Source organism: Ursus maritimus, unplaced genomic scaffold, assembly GCF_017311325.1.
Source record: "Ursus maritimus isolate PB19 unplaced genomic scaffold, ASM1731132v1 scaffold_7, whole genome shotgun sequence".
NCBI lineage: Eukaryota > Metazoa > Chordata > Mammalia > Carnivora > Ursidae > Ursus > Ursus maritimus.
In genome coordinates this window covers 38,819,515-38,839,463 of record NW_024426885.1, presented here as the reverse complement: position 1 = coordinate 38,839,463, position 19,949 = coordinate 38,819,515, and the positions used below count along the sequence as shown (strand labels likewise).

General features: G+C 36.5%; 1 protein-coding gene across 2 annotated transcripts in view; it reads left to right on the top strand.

Annotated features, from left to right (window-relative positions):
• The window catches only part of ZFAND4 (zinc finger AN1-type containing 4), a 78,729-nt gene extending 64,096 nt beyond the window's left edge, over positions 1-14,633 (top strand). For both annotated transcript variants that reach the window (XM_008696182.2, XM_008696184.2), the window contains 4 exons: positions 3,869-5,044; positions 5,767-5,821; positions 12,622-12,739; positions 13,713-14,633. In XM_008696182.2, coding sequence (XP_008694404.1) covers positions 3,869-5,044; positions 5,767-5,821; positions 12,622-12,739; positions 13,713-13,848 — 1,485 coding nt within the window. In that variant the 3' untranslated portion in view covers positions 13,849-14,633. The remainder of the gene's footprint in view (positions 1-3,868; positions 5,045-5,766; positions 5,822-12,621; positions 12,740-13,712) is intronic.
• The last annotated feature ends 5,316 nt before the right edge of the window (positions 14,634-19,949 follow it).

Sequence of the window (19,949 nt, the reverse complement as noted above, 5' to 3'; positions counted from 1 at the left end):
TTTTCTTTGTCTCTAGTAATGCATTTATCCTAAAATCAACTTTGTCTACTATTAACATAGGTATGCTAGCTTTCTTTTGGTTTGTGTTTCTATCGTATATTCTTTCTGTCCTTTACTTTCAATCTCTTTATGTCCCTGTATTTAGGATTTGTCTTTTCTGACTGGTATATGGTTGGCTTTATTATTTTTTTACCTTATTTTTTATTGAAGTATAGTTGACACACAGTGTATTATCTTTTTAATCTAAACTGACAAACATGTCTTATTTTACTTAAATTTAGTGTAATTACTGCTATATTTGGATTTTAATCATCTTTGTTTTCTGTTTAACCAGCTGTTCTATATTTCTTTTGCTCTCCTTGCCCTTTTTTGGATTAGTCTGTTTTTTTCCTTATTGGTTTTTTGTTCTGCATTACTTTGCTGGGTATTTGTGCTTACACTGGTTTTTCAGGTGATTACCCTGAAGATTATAATGTGTATCCTTGACTGCTAAAGTCCAATAAAAATGATGTTTACCACTTTCCTGTTAATGACAGAATTCTAGAACTCTAACTCCACTTATCCAAACATCTTTTGTGTCATTGTTGTCATGCATATTAATTTTACAGAAATTTTGAACCTCTCCAATTGTTTTATATTGCCAGTATTTTTATTTATATTTACCCACATATTAACCTTTTCTGTTGCTCTTTATTCTTTTCTGCAGTTATGCGCTTCCTTTAAGGATTATTTTCTTCCGTCTGAATAATTTCTTTTAGTATTTCTTTTCATTTAGGGTTTCTAACAATGGATTCTTTCAGCATTTGTCCGAAAACTTACTTATTTTACCTTTTGTATTTTGAAAAATGTTCAGTCTTTCAGGAATGTTATAGGACAATTAAGTTTGCCATCTTATATGGGTGGGTTCATGGCACCCTAAAACAATTACAGGAACATCACAGATCACTGATCACCATAATAAATATAATAATGAAAAAGTTTAAAATATTGTGAGAATCATCAGAATGCGACACAGAGACGTAAAGTGAGCAAATGCTGTTGGAAAATGGCTTTGATAGAATTCCTTGATGCAGGGTTGCCACAAACCTTCAATTTGTAAAGAAGTTAATTATCTGCAAAGTTCAGTAAAGCAAAGTATAATAAAACGAGGTAGGCCTATTGTTTTTATTTACCCAAAGGAATATTAACAGTTGTGTGTAGGCAAAAGTGAGGATTTTGTGTGGGAAGTAAGTTTCTTATTTCAAGATCACCTTTTTTTCTTGGTGTAGTGAAATGCAGATTTTGTAAATCAATAGTACTCTTTCATTGGAGGGTTGGGTTGTTGTGTTTTCTGATTTGGTGACTCCCTTTTGTGTCTGTGGATCCTAACTTTCATTTTCTTGCTGCCTTCTTTACCTTCACTATCAAGTTGTTAATGGAGAACTTTCAATTTACTCCTTCTTCCCCCAGAAGTCATGTCTTCCTGAAGCTGTCTCCTTAGGTCCTGAACAGTTTCAGGTCACTTGCTTTTGGTTTCCTAGTCGCTTGTGTTTTAATATCCTAGACCTTGGGATGCCTGGGTGGTTCAGTTGGTTAAGCATCTGCCTTTGGCTCAGGTCATGATCCCAGCGTGCTGGGATCGAGTCCCATGTTGGGCTCTGTGCTCAGCGGGGAGCCTGCTTCTCCCTCTGCCTGCTGCTCCCTTGTTCTTGCTCTCTCTCTGTTCCTCCCTCTCTCTCTCTTTCTCTGACAAATAAGTAAATAAATAAATATTAATATCCTAGATCTTAAACCTCTTTTCAGTATTTTCATAATCAAGTGGGATTTTCTCTTTTAAAGGTTTATTTTATCTTTGTTCTATCAGCCTCAGGTTATTCACACCTCTCTTTTTCTTCCTTTCTTCTTTTCTTTCCTCTCGCCCTCTCTTTCCCTCCCTCTTCTCTCCCTTCCTCCCTCCCTCTCTGTCTTACTCCCTTCCTTCCTTCCTCTCTGGCTCAACACTTTTTCTTGTCTCTCACCACAGGCATAAGCTTTGCAGATGAGTCTCCTAGATTTGGGTATTTTTCTCCTTATAGGTAATTTGAAGTTAATTTTATCTGTCCCCTGGTTTTGATGAAGGCATGACTTGCGTGTTATTTGCTTATTTGCTTGTTGATTTGTATGGTTTTTTGGAGGATGCATGGAAAAATGAAAATTTAGGCAACCATTGTTAATCTCTACAGCCCAGAAGTCATCACTTTTATTTTTGCAGAATATTTTTGTTGAGTAGAGAATTGCAGTTTGACAAGACAGTGGCCCTAGGATAAAGGCAGCTACAGGAGCCAACATATCTTTCTAAGGTTCTTCTTTCATTGCAATTTTAGCTCCTCTACTTCTTGCCTCAACTGGTGTCCACTAAATTGTCTGGCTTTTCCTACATTTCTAGGTTGGGAGTGTTGTTTAGGTCCTCAGGTGTTCCATCCCATTCTGATGCACATTTCAGCCAGTATCTTGAGGCTTCATATCCTTAATTTTTAAGTTTATCCATAACATCATGAATTATCATGATACTTTTATTAAAATTTAGTGTATTGAGGACCCTAGACCACTCCCCAGTTTGATGATTTGCTAGGAAGACTCATAGTGCTAGCAAATAGTTGCATTCATGGCTAAGATTTATTATAGCAAAGGGGTATGAAGTAAAATCATCAAAGGGAAAGGCTCATGGCTCAAGTCCAGAGGAAACCACGCACAAGCTTCCCAGAATCCTTTCCCAGAAGAGTCTCATGGGACATGCTTTATTCCTTTGTCAGTGAGTTGTATCAGCACAACTGTAGAATATTGTCTACCGGGGAAATGTGTTAGAGACTCTGCCCCAGGGGTTTTATCAGGGGTGTTGATATAGACACTCTCTGCCTATCATGTACCAGAATTCCAGAATCCCAGAAGGAAAGCTGGTATTTAGCATAAGCCATATTGCTTGCACAAACACATTAGGCACTTTTCAGTTAGGGTGGTGGGAACCATCTTGAAATACAAGTTCCCAGAAGCTAGCCAAGGGCCAACCTTGCAAGCAGGCCTTTGCAAGGATAGCAGTTTAGGCCTGTTGACTTTTTCTGTAGTACCTATGTAGTCAACACTTATTCATCGTACTAGGAAAAATTGTTGGGGAACTAAAATAGGTTGGCAATATCAAATCTATAATCAGTGAGTTTTCTTCTCAGCAGAACTCTGACAAATAGTAGTGAGGAAAATAAATAAAACAAAATTTGTTTTCTTTTTTTTTTTTTAAAAGATTTTATTTATTTATTCAACAGAGAGAGAGACAGCCAGCGAGAGAGGGAACACAAGCAGGGGGAGTGGGAGAGGAAGAAGCAGGCTCACAGCGGAGGAGCCTGATGTGGGGCTCGATCCCATAACGCCAGGATCACGCCCTGAGCCGAAGGCAGACGCCCAACCGCTGTGCCACCCAGGCGCCCCCACAAAATTTGTTTTCTTTAACATTCTCAGGAAATCATCCTCAATGGAGAAAGAGAGCAAAATTCTTCTCAGTCATAAGATATTAATCTTTTTTTTTTTTAAGATTTTATTTATTTATTTGACAGAGAGAGACAGCCAGCGAGAGAGGGAACACAAGCAGGGGGAGTGGGAGAGGAAGAAGCAGGCTCATAGCGGAGGAGCCTGATGTAGGGCTCGATCCCATAACGCCAGGATCACGCCCTGAGCCGAAGGCAGATGCTCAACAACTGCGCCACCCAGGCGCCCCAAGATTTTAATCTTTTAAGACATTTTTAATTGAGGTTATCAAAATGCCAGTGTTGCAGTAAATAACATTTTCTTCCTTCATTGATTTTTGTTAATAGGTAGATAAAATGACTGTGAGAAATTATATATTCACTCTTTTTTTTAGCCTAAGAAAGCTGTCAAGGTAAAACCTCGTCCACCTATAGCTCCTCGACCTTCTAGTAGTTCCACTGCAGCTGCTCGCCACAGATTGTTAAGGGTTCTCCCCCACATTGGGCAGTCTTGTTTACCTTCTCCTGGGAATGCATACCTACCTGAAACTTCCAGCAATGCAGTTTCAAGTTTGGCAACTCTGCCCCCTGCTGATAGACCCATGTCATCTATCACTAGCGATTTTCTTAAGGAAGATGATAACTGGAAGAGTAACACATTGTCTCATTCCAATAGTAGCATCAAACTGCCACCTCAGATACCCCATACGGAGTTGGAAAATGACAAAGAGCTTGCTGATTCTGTTCTCCATCTTGGACCATCCCTGCCTAGGCGGACAAAACACTTTTCAGGAAATTTGTCATCTAATAATGAAGATGACACTGTTTTATTTTCAACTTCAGAAGAATGTGTAACTGAAGACTCACTTCTCCCTGAAGTGGGTTCATTTGCTACATTTACAGAAAGAAACACTGATGAACAGAGCAGTGGCCTAGAAGTCACACAGAAGGTAAATCCAGAGTTCTTACTCACTAATGATGATAAAGGGTTGAAAGCTGCAGAGCAGCATCTTAAACACGTTGCAAGAATGTTGAGTGGTGAATCAGTAGAAACTGCAGTTCTCAACCACCGTGAATTAAGTCCTCACAAGAATAGACTCCTGTCACCTCTTCGCTGTTCTACACCAATGTCACTCCGTAATTCTCTGGTGAAATCACAAAGACAGTCCAAATGTTTTGAGTCTGGGAATCTCCAGTCTTCTGCATCACAAAATGTGCTTCAGTCATTGGATGTTCGAAATATAACTGATTCTTCTTTCTCTAGGACTACTCGCTTTCGAGCTGTTAAAGTTGATTCACCCGGGAAAAGATCTGATATGATTTCTAAAGTTGAGGCTCGGGATATCACAGAAATGGCTAACAAGGCTTCCAAAGAACCTGTTGGTTGTGTAAATAATATAGGTTTTCTTGCTTCGCTGGCCCGGAGTGCAAGCAGAGATAGCTTACAGAGCACACGTGGAGCAGGCAGGCTTCGGACCTCTGGAATCGGGCTGTCTACAAGCCTCCAGCATTTTCAGGAGGGAAATCTCAGGAAAAATGCTCCCCAGTTAGAACCTACAGATTTTTTTCTCGTAAGTATTTGCCTTTCAGTATGTTCATCCTTATGATCATTCAACATATTTAAAATTTGGTTTTTTTTGTTTACATAAGTAAGGAGGCCTAAGGTTGAATTCTTTTCATAAATTTCTCTTAAAATGTTTATCTAGTTGTAGAAAATATTTTTGACAGTTGAATTTTAAATAATGTTTTAGTCCTAAATTGAGAACTATAATTTGAAAATAATTTTGTGTAAACAATATTTGACATATTTTTAATGCTGAATATTTTTATTAATTTTTCCCATGTAAGAACTTTTATTTATGCCATCAAATTTCATTCTTTTAAGGAAAAATAATAAGTACAGTATTGCTGGATGTGAGAATCAGATTCCAAATTAATTTTATTAAAAATTTAATTGAATTAAAGCCCAACAGCATTTCCTTAATAAAATACAACTGTAAGAGTCTCTTAACTTTAGGGAACAAACTGAGGGTTGCTGGAGGGGAGATGGGTGAGGGGATGAGGTAACTGGGTGATGGGCGTTAAGAAGAGCACTTGATGGAATGAGCACTGGGTGTTATTATGCAACTGATGAATCTCTAAATTCTACCCCTGAAGCTAGTAATACGCTATATGTTAACCAACTTGAATTTAAATAAAATCTAAAAAAAAAATACAAGTATTTCATGTTTAGTGATCTTTTCTTCTGTTCTTCATTAACTTACTCTGTAGATGTTTTGTGTTTTAATTATAGTCTGCCCGTGGTATTGGAATGAATGGAAATAACACAGCAGCAGGGAAAAGAGTAGGTAAGCTGCCGAAAATTTTGAAAATATAAGCCTAACAATCATTTTATTATGCATATTGTTGTATTTTCAGAGAGAAATAAGAAAAGAAGAACATTCTTTGTGGTATGTATGGAATAAACGCTCCCTAAACTTTGTTCCACTTAAGAAAATGATTATGAGAACTGACTGTAGGACATTTTTGAAGAATAAAACAAAATTTGAAATCGAAGTCTCTGTAGCCTGGGAAAAGATATGGTCTATGTGAAAAGACAAGAAGAATGAAGAATTAACCTGTAGTTCCCAACTCTCTCAGTCACTGGCCACTCTATAGCCATGCTGGGCTGCTGGGTGGGTTTTGCGAAAGTATCCTAGAGAGGTGTTTCTTAATATCATGATCCAATATCAAGGTTGGTAGTAAGAGCTCCTTTTGATAAACCTATTATTTCTGGATAAAAGAAAAGGACAGTCCTTGAACGAGTCCTTTCCAAAGCACATTAGCAGAAGTGGCTATAACATTAGCACTCCCTTCTTCCAGGAACACCTTAAAAGTACACTGGCCAGTCCTTATTTCCAGGGAAGCCGTTATTTTCTCATCTTTTGTGGTTTAATACTCAGACTAGGGATGGGAACTCATTACCAAAGATGTACTGCCTTTGTAGGCCCGGAGTTCTCAAGGATACTCTATATAACTATATAAAACGGATGTGACAACCAATATAATACATATTATGGTTATCACATGAGTTTTATGCCTCTATAGAGATACTTAGGGTTTAATTTTTCAATGCTATGTAAGGCCCAAAGTTTTGAAGTCTTAATATATATACTTTTTTTCGGTTTTTAATTGTGGTAGAATATATATAACATAAAATTTACCATCCGAACCATTTTTAAGCATATAACTCAGTGGCATTAGTACATTCACATTGTTGGACAGTCCATCTCCAGAACTCTTTTTATCTTGAAAAACATGAAACTCTGTATCCGTTAAACACTAACTCCTCATTCCCCCCCTCACCCCAGCCTCTAGTAGCCACCATTCTCCTTTCTGTCTCAGTAATTTTAATTACTCTAAGTATCTCAAATAAGTGAAATCATACAGCATTTGTCTTTTTGTGTCTGGCTTACTTCATTTAGCAAGGTTCATCTGTGTTGTACCATGTGTTAGAATTGCCATACATTTTAATATGAATAATATTCCATTGTGTGTATACACAGTATTTTGCTTATCCATGTATCTTTGGATGGAGACCTGTGTTGCTTCCACATTTTAGTTCTTGTGAATAAGGCTGTTATGAACATGGGTGCCCAAATTTGTCTTTGAGACCCTCCTTTTAATTCTTCTGAGTATATACTCAAAAGTGGAATTCCTGGCTCATATGGTAATTCTATTTTTATTTTTTTGAGGAACTGCCTTACAGTTTCCCGTAGTGGCTGCACTATTTTACATTACCACTAATAGTGTGCAGAATTTCCAGTTTCTCCACGTTCTTACCAACAATTGTTATCTTCTGGGTTTCTGTTTGTTGTTTTTTGATAATGGACATCCTAACAGGTATGAGGTCGTATCTCCTTGTGGTTTTGGTTTTCATTTCCCTGATGATTAATGATGTCGGGTATATTTTTATGCACTTAGCTATTTGTACATCTTTGGAGAAATGTCTTTTCAAGTGTTTTGCCCATTTTTAAATTGGGTTGTTCTGGGTTTTTTTGTTGTTGTTGAGTTTTAGGTATTCTCCATATATTCCGGATCCCAATCCCTTATTAGATATACGATTGGCAAATATTTTCTTCCATTCTATATGTTGCCATTTTACTCTACTGACAGTGTCTTTTTTAAAAAAAATTTTAATTAATTAATTAATTAATTTGAGAGAAAGAGTGATAGAGAGCACGAGCAGGGTGAGGGACAGGACTAGGGAGAAGCAGACTCCCTACTGAGCGGCGAGTCTGATGCGGGACTCGATCCTGGGATCCCAGGGTCCCAGGATCATGACCTGAGCCGAAGGCAGATGCTTAACTGACTGAGCCACCCAGGCACCCCTGACAATGTCTTTTGATGGACAATAGTTTTTAATTTTCATGAAGTCCAGCTTGTCTGTTTTTCCCTTTGGTGCCTGTGACTTTGGTGTTGTGTCCAATAAATCATTGACAAATTAGGGGTGCCTGGGTGGCTCAGTTGATTAAGCATCTGCCTTCAGCTCAGGTCATGATCCCAGAGTCCTGGGACTGGACCCCACCTTGGGCTCTCTGCTCAGCAGGGAGCCTGCTTCTCCCTTTCTTTCTGCCTGCCAGTCCCCCTGCCTTTGCACTTTTTCTCTGTCAAATAAATAAAATCTAAAAAAATAAAAAATAAATTAATTTCCAAATCCAGTGTGATGAAGCTTTCCCCCTATATTTTCTAGGAGTTTTATGGTTTTATGTCTTATAGGTCGGTTTTTGATACATTTTGAATTAATTTTTTTAATGTATATATTTTTGTATAGGATGTAATGTAAGGGTCCAACTTTATTCTTTCTCATGTGTATATCCAGTTTTTCCAGTGCCATTCATTAAAAAGACCATTCTTTTTCCATTGAATGGCCATGGGCACCCTTGTCAAAAGTCATTTGACCCTATAGGTGAAGGTTTCTTTCTGGGTTCTTTATTGACTTTCTTTATGCCAGTACCACACTGTTACTGTGATATTTAAGTCTAATTCGGCCTTTAGTGCTTTTCACTTCTCTTCTCACTCTTCCTCTGAAATTGGGGTTGCTAAGGTCACCAAAGATGTCCACAGTTTCAAATCCAGTGGATACTTCTGTATCCTTATCTTGTTTTATTGTTGTGGCCCTCCTTCTTGAAATAGTTTCTTTCTTTTCCTTTGTTTCTCTTTTTTTTCATTTCTTCTTCTTTTTTAAATTGTTTTTTTCTGGACTATCATATTGCTGTAGATTAATTTTTTTTTTTTTTACCTGAGTGTCTTTTCTTAGTTGTTTTACCAGCCCTTTGCTTGTCCCCGGGTTTACATTCTTTTGATTGATTTCATTTAAGTCAAGCCATCAGTTGCTCCCTGCAGTGATCACTTCAGCTAGAGCTGTGTAACTTGCTGCCATTTCCTTTCAGTAATAACTGTATCATTCTGAATTTTCTTGAGTCTGTGAGAGTTTTGGTATATGTTTTATTTATTTGATTTGCTAATTTTTCTTCCGTTGGTTTTCTTTGCTTTTAAATACAGGCTCTCCCTTGGAAATCTTATCCATCATTTGGTCATCATTTTTAGGCAGAGATTACCAAACTGGCATCCAGAACACTACTCTTATTACTTTGTTGGCTATCTTTACTGTTGGGTAAATTTTTATAGATCATTGTCTTAAATCAATTACTAGACTAGGAAATGCCAAACATGTTATTCCAAATAACTTTAATCTTGTTTTTAAAAGCAAATTTTCACATTGGAATTATTTTATTGACTTCTTATTTATTCATATGTCCAATGTACATTTGAGAGAAGGCTTCAGAGAGGAATTGATGATTGATGATATGTTCTTACAAGATGAGTAGAGTTTTACTAGGTTGACATGGTGGTGGAATAGAGCATTTTAGAAGAGATTGCACCTGTGAATGGGTCTGGTGCTTCATTGAGAGGGGATATGATGTGGTAAATGACAGAAGATTACTCTGGAAGTTAGAAAGGTGTCATATTGGACATAGAAGACCCTGAATGCCAGTGTAAAGAGTAGTAGGAAACCTGTATACTAGTAATGGGTCCTATCCTGGAGTAGAGGCCGTGTAAGTGGTTTTATTTAAAAGATTTATTTAAAAAGTTGTATTTCAAATCAAAACCATACTAAGATACCACCTTACGCCAGTTAGAATGGCAAAAATTGACAAGGCAAGAAACAACCATTGCTGGAGAGGATGTGGAGAAAGGGGATCTCTCCTACATTGTTGGTGGGAATGCAAGTTGGTACAGCCACTCTGGAAAACAGTGTGGAGGTCCCTTAAAAAGTTAAAAATTGAGCTACCCTATGACCCAGCCATTGCACTACTGGGTATTTACTCCAAAGATACAGAGGTAGTGAATGTTCATAGCAGCATTGTCCACAGTAGCTAAATCGTGGAAGGAGCCGAGATGCCCTTCAACAGATGACTGGATTAAGAAGTTGTGGCCCATATATACAATGGAATATTACTCAGCTATCAGAAAGAACGAGTTCTCAACATTTGCTGCAACATGGATGGCTAATGAGATAATGCTAAGTGAAATAAGTCAAGCAGAGAAAGACAATTATCATATGGTTTCTCTCATCTATGGAACATAAGAACTAGGAAGATCAGTAGGAGAAGAAAGGGATAAAGAAAGGGGGGGTGATCAGAAGGGGGAATGAAGCATGAGAAACTATGGACTCTGAGAAACAAACTGAGGTCTTCAGAGGGGAGGGGGGTGGGGGAATGGGATAGACTGGTGATGGGTAGTAAGGAGGGCACGTATTGCATGGTGCACTGGGTGTTACACGCAACTAATGAATCATCGAACTTTACATCAAAAACCAGGGATGTACTGAGGGGTGACTAACATAATATAATAAAAAAACATTAAAATAAGAAAAAAAGTTGTATTTCCATAAAAGGATGGAAGTATATGTGGAAACCGCTCTCATAGGAGAAGACTGCATTTGTGTTCCCTGCCAGCTCATTCTTGTCACTACTGTGTTGTGTGTTTCTGCACATTCATAAGAGTTCTCAAATGAAAAAAGTTTGGGAAACATTAAGTGAAGCAATTACAAGGAAAGAAAAAAATGAAAATATGACTACACTGAACTAAATTATTATCAACAGGTTATTCCATTGGGGAAGAATATTCTAAACCTGAATTTCAAAGATAATTGCAATTAGACGAGTTTCCAGAGGATATCTGGTACTATATGCCTTTCTTGCGTGTCCTTTGCAAATACTTATCTTATTTTCATTTTTTAAGAAGTGGAAAGTACCCCATCACCTTGTTCTTGATAACTCTAAGTGCACTTGAAGAAGAAAGTGCTTATTATTAACTGAGTTAGCACCCAGGCACCATTGGGAGTCATTCATTTAGTTTTTAATTTTGTTTCTACCATTAGAAGTCACTCAGTCAGTTTCCAGTTTTGTTTACAGTTTTAGGCAAGATCTGGGAAAGTACTTCAGACTGGTAATAAAGCTGGCTTAACGTTACTGGGTTTGTATATCCAGCACCCAATCTGGGTGACAAAAGGTATAGCACCAATTCATTGTAATTCCAATTTCTTGAACCTGTGAAGGATTTTCAGAGACTTTTAGCTGCCATATAAACGTTTTCAGAGACTTTTAGCTGCTATATAAACGTTAAGCCCAGGCCTCCCAAACCTTTTTCAGCAGCGAATAAGTACCAGTACCATTGAGACTCTACCACTTTTCTTCTCATTCCTTCCCCCTTGTTTTTGTTTTCTTTGTTTGCTTCTTGACCTTTTAGTGCCGCCAAGCACAGTGTGCTTGTACTGTTATTGTAACAGCTGTGGGCAGTGACTTTGAGCCTCTTGCTTGAGTCAGGTTTGTTGAAATTTTGCTCAGTTCTAAGAGTATTTCACTTATTAATTAAAGTAATTGATTTAATTTTTTCTTTTTCTTTTCTTTTTCTTTATCTTTAAAGATTTTATTTGTTTATTTTGGAGAGAGTGAGAGCACGAGAAGGAGGGAGAGAGGGGGAGGGAGAAAGAATCTGAAGCAGACTCCGCACTGAGCAAAGAGTCTGACATAGCTCAGGACCCTGAGATCATGACCTGAGTCGAAGGCAGATGCTTAACCCTGTTACCCCTTCCACCCACCCCCCTCCCTTCTGTAAGCCTCAGTTTGTTTCCTGGAGTCCAGAGTCTCTCGTGGCTTGTCTCCCTCTCTGGTTTCTTCCCATTCAGTTTTCCTTCCCTTTCCCTGTGGTTCTCTGCACTATTCCTTATGTTCCACATATGAGTGAAACCATATGATAATTGTCTTTCTCTGCTTGACTTATTTCACTTAACATAATCTCCTCCAGTTCCATCCATGTTGATGCAAATAAATAGTTTTTTTTTTTTTAAGATAAAAAATCAAGTCGTTACAATAGTACAAAGTTTAGTAAGTATTTTTTGGGAAGGTAGTAGTACTGTGAAATTGAGCAGTGCACCATTTTAGTCACTATTGATAATGGGATAGTTTATATAATTATAACATTTAAAATTTTCAGAATGCTTTTTACATGTGAGAACTGAGTTGACCTTAAAACACTTAGAAACCTAAGGGAGAAAAATGCATGTTATGTTGTCTTAAGAATGAATAAATTGAAGTTTTGAAAGAATAAATAACTTGCTTGTGGTTTGATGAATATAATTTCATTGGTATAATCAGGACTAAAAGACCAGTTTCATGATACTCTGGTGCTCCTTCTTGGTGTAAAAGAATAGGGTGTTTGAGTTATATATTACATTGTTTCCTCTCAGAGGCCTCATAAAAATGATTTTGATCCAGATATTTTTCTTGATTCTCTGGCGAAGTTTGATGTACTTTACAATCACTGATTGCCCTTGCAAGTAATCAGAAAAGTGCCAGTGTATACAAAAGTCCTGAAAATATAAGTCTCAGTAGAAACCTAAAACATCTTTAAAAATATAACAGTTCTACTGCATCTTCACTTGCAGATTCTGTAGATAATTTTGCGTATAAAAATAGCACAAATTAATTTTTTATGGCAAGGAAGTTTCCTGTGACAGGGATGTGTTTTATATTTTGCTTAATACTATCGCACATTTGAAGTACTGTGCCTGTATTAATCAAGGTATCCTTACTTTAAACAGGAGAATGTACTCATCACCTCCCACCTGTGAATGCCCCTATTCAAACAAAGAAGAAAGCAACAAAGCATTGTTTCCTTTGTGGGAAGAAAACTGGACTGGCTACTAGCTACGAATGCAGGCAGGTTGGCTGGCTAGAAAAGCTGAGATGCCTTCTTTGTGGTGACTCAGCATGGGTACACAGTAGAAAACATTCTTTAAATTGGCTACTCATAACATCATTAAGATGATGTTCAAAGCAGCCCTCTGTTGAGCTCCTAGTTGGTTAAAGTAAAGAGTAAGTAGACAGCTCCTGAGTTTATAAATCATGAGATCCTCACCTCCCCTTCAAGTTAGGAGATTTAAATCAATGGGAGAATGTACTTTCTTTGTTTTATGTTAGATATGCTTGGTTTTTGTTTGAATACAACTTGGAAGAACCCCTCCTCCAAGATTCTATTTTAAATTGAACACAAAAGGGACTAAATTTAAAGTTATTGTACTGTTAATTTAACTATTATATGGTACAGTTTTATTTGAAAACAGATAAATAATATATTCACAAAAATAATGAATTTTCTCATAATTATTTCTTTCATTAGCATTGATAAATATGCTGAGGACAGTGTCCGCCCTTAGTTTGAGTGCAGGTACTAAAATTACTGCTTTTTAGAGTACGTTTTATTCAAATAGAAACAGCTCATCTTGTTTGATAGAAATACTTAAAAAATCCTTTCATGGCATAATTAGGTTTTATGTGATTTTCTTTTGAGACTGAATTTCTTACAAATTCAGTTCTCCCAGGTTTACAAGGTATAAGAGAAATGATAGACATATTTGTCAGCTTTTGCAATTTTTCTCCTTCATAAAGATCTGTATCCTGTTTTCATTGCATAATAGATTGTTTATTATAAACTCTCATATTCATGGACAGTTAACTTTTTCTTTTTGGGGTACTTGTGCTGGTTTATGAGCACAAGGGAAATGTCAGCGCTGAAAATTGCTAAGAGAACCAGAGGGCTCCTGTTGGATACCTGAAGTCAAGCTCTGATCTTCCAAAGAGATGAGCCTCTATAGAAATGTGACTATTCACATGAACTTTTTTTGTGCTTTAGATGTGGAAACAACTTCTGTGCATCTCATCGCTATGCAGAAACTCACAGCTGCACCTATGATTACAAGAGTGCAGGGAGGAGATACTTACAGGAGGCAAATCCTGTCGTTAACGCACCCAAACTTCCAAAAATCTAGCTCTTGCTCTGCGCCTAGGAATTGTATTACAATGACAGAAGAAGTATTGTTCAGACTGCATTATTTTTGTTCGACTCCAAAAGATTTGCCAAATGACAAAAGCATACAATGCATACTGTTGGAGAAAGTATACTACTGTATTTGACATCTTTATCCTTTGGTGAATCAAAAGTTTTAAAAGTAGTTTTAAAAACTTTATAATGATTTAGCTTTGTTATTGCATGTCTTGTGTTAACTATTTTATATTTGATATTGCAATTTAATAGACAAGTCTTCAAAAGATGCACTTTAGGAAGTTATCACTGACTGTGTAACCAGCTTCCACGTTGTACAGAAATGTGCCGTCATGTAATGGCTCTACTCAAATCCACCACTTTTTTGAGGGGTGAGGGTGGGGGGTGGGGATTTGTTTTTTAAAAAAATCCCATGTGTGAAAATTTATTGAGTTTACTAGCAAGTTCCTTTTTATTTCAAGCTACTTTTTATAAAAAGAACATTTTGTTTCCCAGTGTGATTTTAACACATATATATTTCTTCCATATTCAGATTGGCATTCATATGTATCCATTCTATAAAACACATCATGTTAATCATACTATATATTTCTTAAAATACTGCTTTTTGAATGGTAGTTTTACAATAGATGGTTGTTGCCATTAAATACGGAATCCAGCTTTTCACTTTTTGAAAAATGGCTGCGCTTAAAACAAAATCTCACAGCTTGGTTTGTTTTTAAGTTGAGTGCTATTACCAGAAGAAATTCAAATAAATATTCATTTTCACTATGAGTTGATTATTTGATTATTTACAATAATTTTTCTTTTATAAATAAGTTTTAAAAATTGTTCTATTTAAATTCTATTTAATTAACATACTATATTATTAGTTTCAGAGCTAGAATTTAGTAATTCATCAGTTGCATATAACGCCCAGTACTTATCACATCACGTGCCCTCCTTAATGCCCATCACCCAATTACCCCATACCCCCACCGACTTCCCCTCCAGCAGCTCTCAGTTTGTTTCCTATAGTTAAGTGTCTCTTATGGTTTGCCTCCCTGTCTTTATCTTATTTTATTTTTCCTTCCCTTCCCCTGTGTTCATCTGTTTTGTTTCTTAAATTCCACACGAGTGAAATCATATGGTATTTGTCTTTCTCTGACTTATTTTGCTTAGCATAATACCTTCAACCATTTCATTAAATAAATCAGTAATTTATTCTACTTGGAAAAAATGACTATTAGTATAAATGTATTCTTTTAGGGTATAAGGGCCCTGCTCCCCGGATGTAACCAGTATAACCAATATAAGCTTTTTTGAGTTGATTTGCTCATGAGAGCTTAGTTGAATCAGATCCTGAACCCTGGTAAACAGGTGGCAGGCAGCCCAAATAGACTTTGCAACTGTAGCCCAACCCAAGTGGTATCTGCAGTGGTACCAGAAGGCTCATTTAGGTGCTCTACAGGGTCTCTTTCTCCACACAGGGGTGAATGAACTGGAGAGTTCTGCTACCCTTCCTTCTACTTCCTAAAAGAGATTAAATGTTAAATGGATAAAGAGCCTTCATCTTTCTGAAGGCATCTCAAGATGGAAATATATTTACAAGTGGGAAAGATACTAGTGGAGGAGTGATACAATTAGGGGTTGATGGCATACTTTTTAAGGGGAGTTATACAAACTAATGAAAATATTTACATTTGTGTTGAGCACTTCTCCCCCCCCCCCCCCCTTATCGAGACAACATGTGCTTTACACATTTAAAATCTATTACATGGATAGGCTGCTGGAAAATGGACCAGAACATTTATTCAATAATAAATATGAATAGTTAGGGTATTGATATATGCTTAGTGCACCATGCTTTTTAAACCAAGACCATGTAGAAATAAGTCTTGTTTTAAATTTACCAAAGATCTTGGTCAAAGTTGAGTTTTTTGTCCTTGTTGTTTTGCTAGTTTTTAAGTCACTGAGAGAGAAACCATTTGAATTAAAGAAATAATATCATTGGAAAGCATTTCTTTATGCTCTAAATTCTTATAGAGAGGTGATCATAATTTTATAGATCTCAGATCTGTCTTTGCATCCCCAGTAATTATCAGAGTGCTTTGCATGTAGACACTGGTTAAACATTAGTTAAATAAATTAATTATGCTGGACAGCTCAACCGTGATGAAAAATGAAGGTGTTTATATTGTTATATATAACTAAACTAATTTTATGTGATAAAACTCAGTTTCTGGATTTTATTTTATTTTATTTTTTTTGAGAGAGAGTGTGTGTGTGGAGGGGGTCAGAGGGAGAAAGAGAATCTCAAGCAGGCTCCACACCCAGCCCGGAGCCCTACACAAGGCTCAATCTCACGACCCTGAGATCATGACCTGAGCTGAAGTCAAGATTCAGATGCTTAACCAACTGAGTCACCCAGGCACCCCCTCTGGATTTTATTTTTAAACAGTAAGTATTTGGTTTTAGCAACGTTAAAAGTTAGAATGTTTAACATATAGCTTTGTGAAATATTTTTCGGGTTAAGTTTAGTTCATTTTAATCATTCTAACATGAGAATTTCAAATATATACTCAGATGTTTAAAAATTTTATCCGTGTTGTGACTTGTGGAGGGATTTAATATAACAGAATACAGAAATTAATTTCCTGGTATATGTTTAATATGGTTTTAAGCCATCAGGATAGATAATCCAATCTTCTTTCTAGTGGGGTTTTCCAAAGTATGAACCCTATTCCTATCTTGAAACATAAGAAGATTTTAAGTGACACATGGATGAACTTTTAAAAAATATGCTTTTAATGTTTATCATAAAATAACTGTTAAGTAGCTTAAGTTGAAAATAAATTGATGTAGAGAAAAAAAGTTGATTGAAAATTGACAAGCAAAGGTATGTATAACAAATGATAAAAGTATATAGTGAATGACCGAAATTTAGGAATAAAGGTATCTCTTATTTCTTTGAAAATTATGTTAAACTTTAAAAATGGTTGATGACGGTAGGAGAAGGAAAGGAAGAATGAAGAGGGGCAGATAAACAGAAGGGGGAATGAACCATGAGAGACTGTGGACTCAGAAACAAACTGAGGGCTTCAGAGGGGAGGGAGGTGGGGGATTGGGAAAGGCCGGTGATGGGTATTAAGGAGGGCACATACTGCATGGTGCACTGGGTGTTATACGCAAATAATGAATCATGGAACATTGCATCAAAAACTGGGGATGTACTGTATGGTGACTAACATAACAAAATAAAAATAAAAATGGTTGATGAAAATGAATAGATGATTTTAGAAAAACTACATAAGAATAAAAAACGAAAGTAGAAATTTCACCGTGGACACCCCCCTCTCCATCTCTTTTAAGAATTTCTGTTTTAGTTTTTCTGGTAGTTACTATTATAACACTAGCCAATATATTTAGACATTATTTTTTGATACCCCATTGTTACAGATCAGAAATTTAGCCTGATAACATGTTACCTCCATATTCCCCAATTTTTATTAGTATATTAGTCTGCTGGGGCTGCCGTAACAAAATACCATAGACTGGGTGGCTTAAACAACAGAAATTAATTTTCTCATGGGTCTGGAGGCTGGCAGTCCCAGATCAAGGTCCAGCAGGGTGGCTTTCTGGTAAGATCGCTTGCTCGTCCTTTCAGAGAGCTGCCTTCTCATTGTGTCCTCATGGCCCTTCCTCAGTGTGTGCATACATGGAGCTCTCTGGTGTCTCTTATAAGAACACTAATCCTATGGGACCAAGGCCTTACTCTTATGACCTCACTTCATCTCAAATACTTCCTTAATCCAGAAACATCCACATTGGGGTTAGGATTTAACATACAAATTTGAAGGACACATATACATTTAGTCCATACTGGTCAGTTCTATTTCAAATTCACCCACTCCTCTGCAGTTACCCTAGTCCATACCACCATAGCTTTCATCTGAGCTATTGTAACTACTTAAGCTTCCTAACTGGGCTTCTTGAGTTACTTCTGTGTCCATAATGTAACCCCATTTTCTGCACTTCAATTGTAGTGAGCTTGAGAACCAAAAAATTGGGCACATCAGTGCCTGAAATACATTAGTGACTTCTTTTATTCTTAGAATAGAGACCCAAATCCTTAATACTTCTTCCTAGTAAGGCCCCTGTGTTCTAGCCCCCACCAATTTCTCGAACCTCAAATTGTACTGTTTCCCCTGCTTTCCAGAATTTGCTCACATTGACTTTCTTTTAGTTTTCCCAGCCTGTTTCTTTATCCTTAATACCCAGTGGTTTTTCAGATGCTTACTCCATCATTACTACCTTTCCTCTCCCTACCATATACTTTTCTTTCATGGACTCTACCACAGTATTATTTTAATATTTCTGTGATCCTTTGAATTGCATAAGATGGCAAGTCCATCAGAGTAGGAGTTGCCCTCCTGTCCATCTCTCCATCCTTGATCCCAATCATTGCAGGTAAGCCCTTAATATTTGTTGAATGATTGAAAAAACTTTAAGAATGTACTAAATCTTTTTAGTGATCTGTCAACATTAAGTGATATTATTGCCTTTTCTGCCTTGTATTTAGGTTGATGTAAAAATTGAAAGCAGGGGCTCCTGGGTGGCACAGTCAGTAAAAGCATCTGACTCTTGGTTTCAGATCAGGTTGTGATCTCAGGGTTGTGGGATCCAGCCTTGCATTGGGAGGCGGAGTCTGCTTGTGACTCTCATTCCCTCTCCCTCTGTCCCTCCCCCCATGCTGTCTGTCTTTAAAAAAAAAAAGAAAGAAAGAAAACTTTTAAAAAATTGAAAGCGATAAGTTAAAATATTGCATTTATACAAATACTATTTATTGAAGATTCAAATAGTATGATAGTATGATATTTTCTTTTCCATTATCCAGTGTCACTAAATATAGATAAAATGAATTTTCCTTCATTTGCTCAAAATTATGCCACACTTATTTTTTTTATTGCTTTTTTGTATAGCTTATGCTTTTGTTTCCAATTGCTTTTTTTTCTTAATGTCATAAAATGTGCTTATATCTTATCAGTTAAGAATGTTCAGGTTGTTAATTATATAGTTTATTTATCAGGGATCATTCTTATATACATTCTTCACATAATCATTTGCCTTTTGATGTAATTTAATTTACTTTAATTATCTTATTATTTTGAAATGTTTTCAAGTTTATAGAAAAGTTAAAAGAACAGAGAAAAGAATTCCAAAGGTTCTTTCATCTATTATTCCTTAGCTATTGATATTTTATCATATTTTTTTCTCTCGGTGGGTGTCTATAATCATCATCCTTAGTCTTTCCGAACCATTTGACTAAAATTCAGGCGTGATGCCTATCCATCCATAAATATACCAGTAATAAGCCCAAGCAAGGACATTCTCCTACACAACTTCCGTCTAACCCTTTAAAAAAGAAAACAGTGTTGATTGATATGGTATCCAGTCTATGGAACCCCTCTCAAATTTCATCAGCTTTCACAGAAATCTTTTTTTCCTCTCTGGCTCAGGATCTTGCAGGAGAATATCATGGAGGGCCTTGGAGATAGAAACTTTGTCATTCCTGGCATGTGTAAAATTGTCCTTTATATGACCTCACACTTAATTAGTGGTTTGGCTCGGTCTAGAAGTCTTTCCTCAAAAATCTGAAGGCATTGAAACGCTGATTTCTGTATAGACTGTTACTGATGGAATCCTAATGCCAATCTAATACTTAGATCTCTGTTAGTAAGGTGGTTGGTTTTCTTGTTCCATTGGTTGGTTGGTTGTTTCCAGAGACTAAAGCGTTTTCTCTTAGTTTTTGGACATCTGAAATTTCATTCATTTTTCATCCATTTTTCTTGACGTTGTTGTATCTATTCTTTCTGAAGTCTCAATATTTTCTACAGCTCAAGGATTTTTTTTTCTTTAAAAAAGTTATCTCCCCTCTCCATTGCCTCTGTTCTCTTACTATGGAAATTCCCTTACATGTTTGGTCCCCTAGACAGATACTCAATTTAAAAAAATTTTTTTAAATTTTTATTTTTTTAATTTTTAAAAAATTCTAAATGCACATAAAGAAAAATGAATATACACAAAATATGTATAGCTCAATAACGT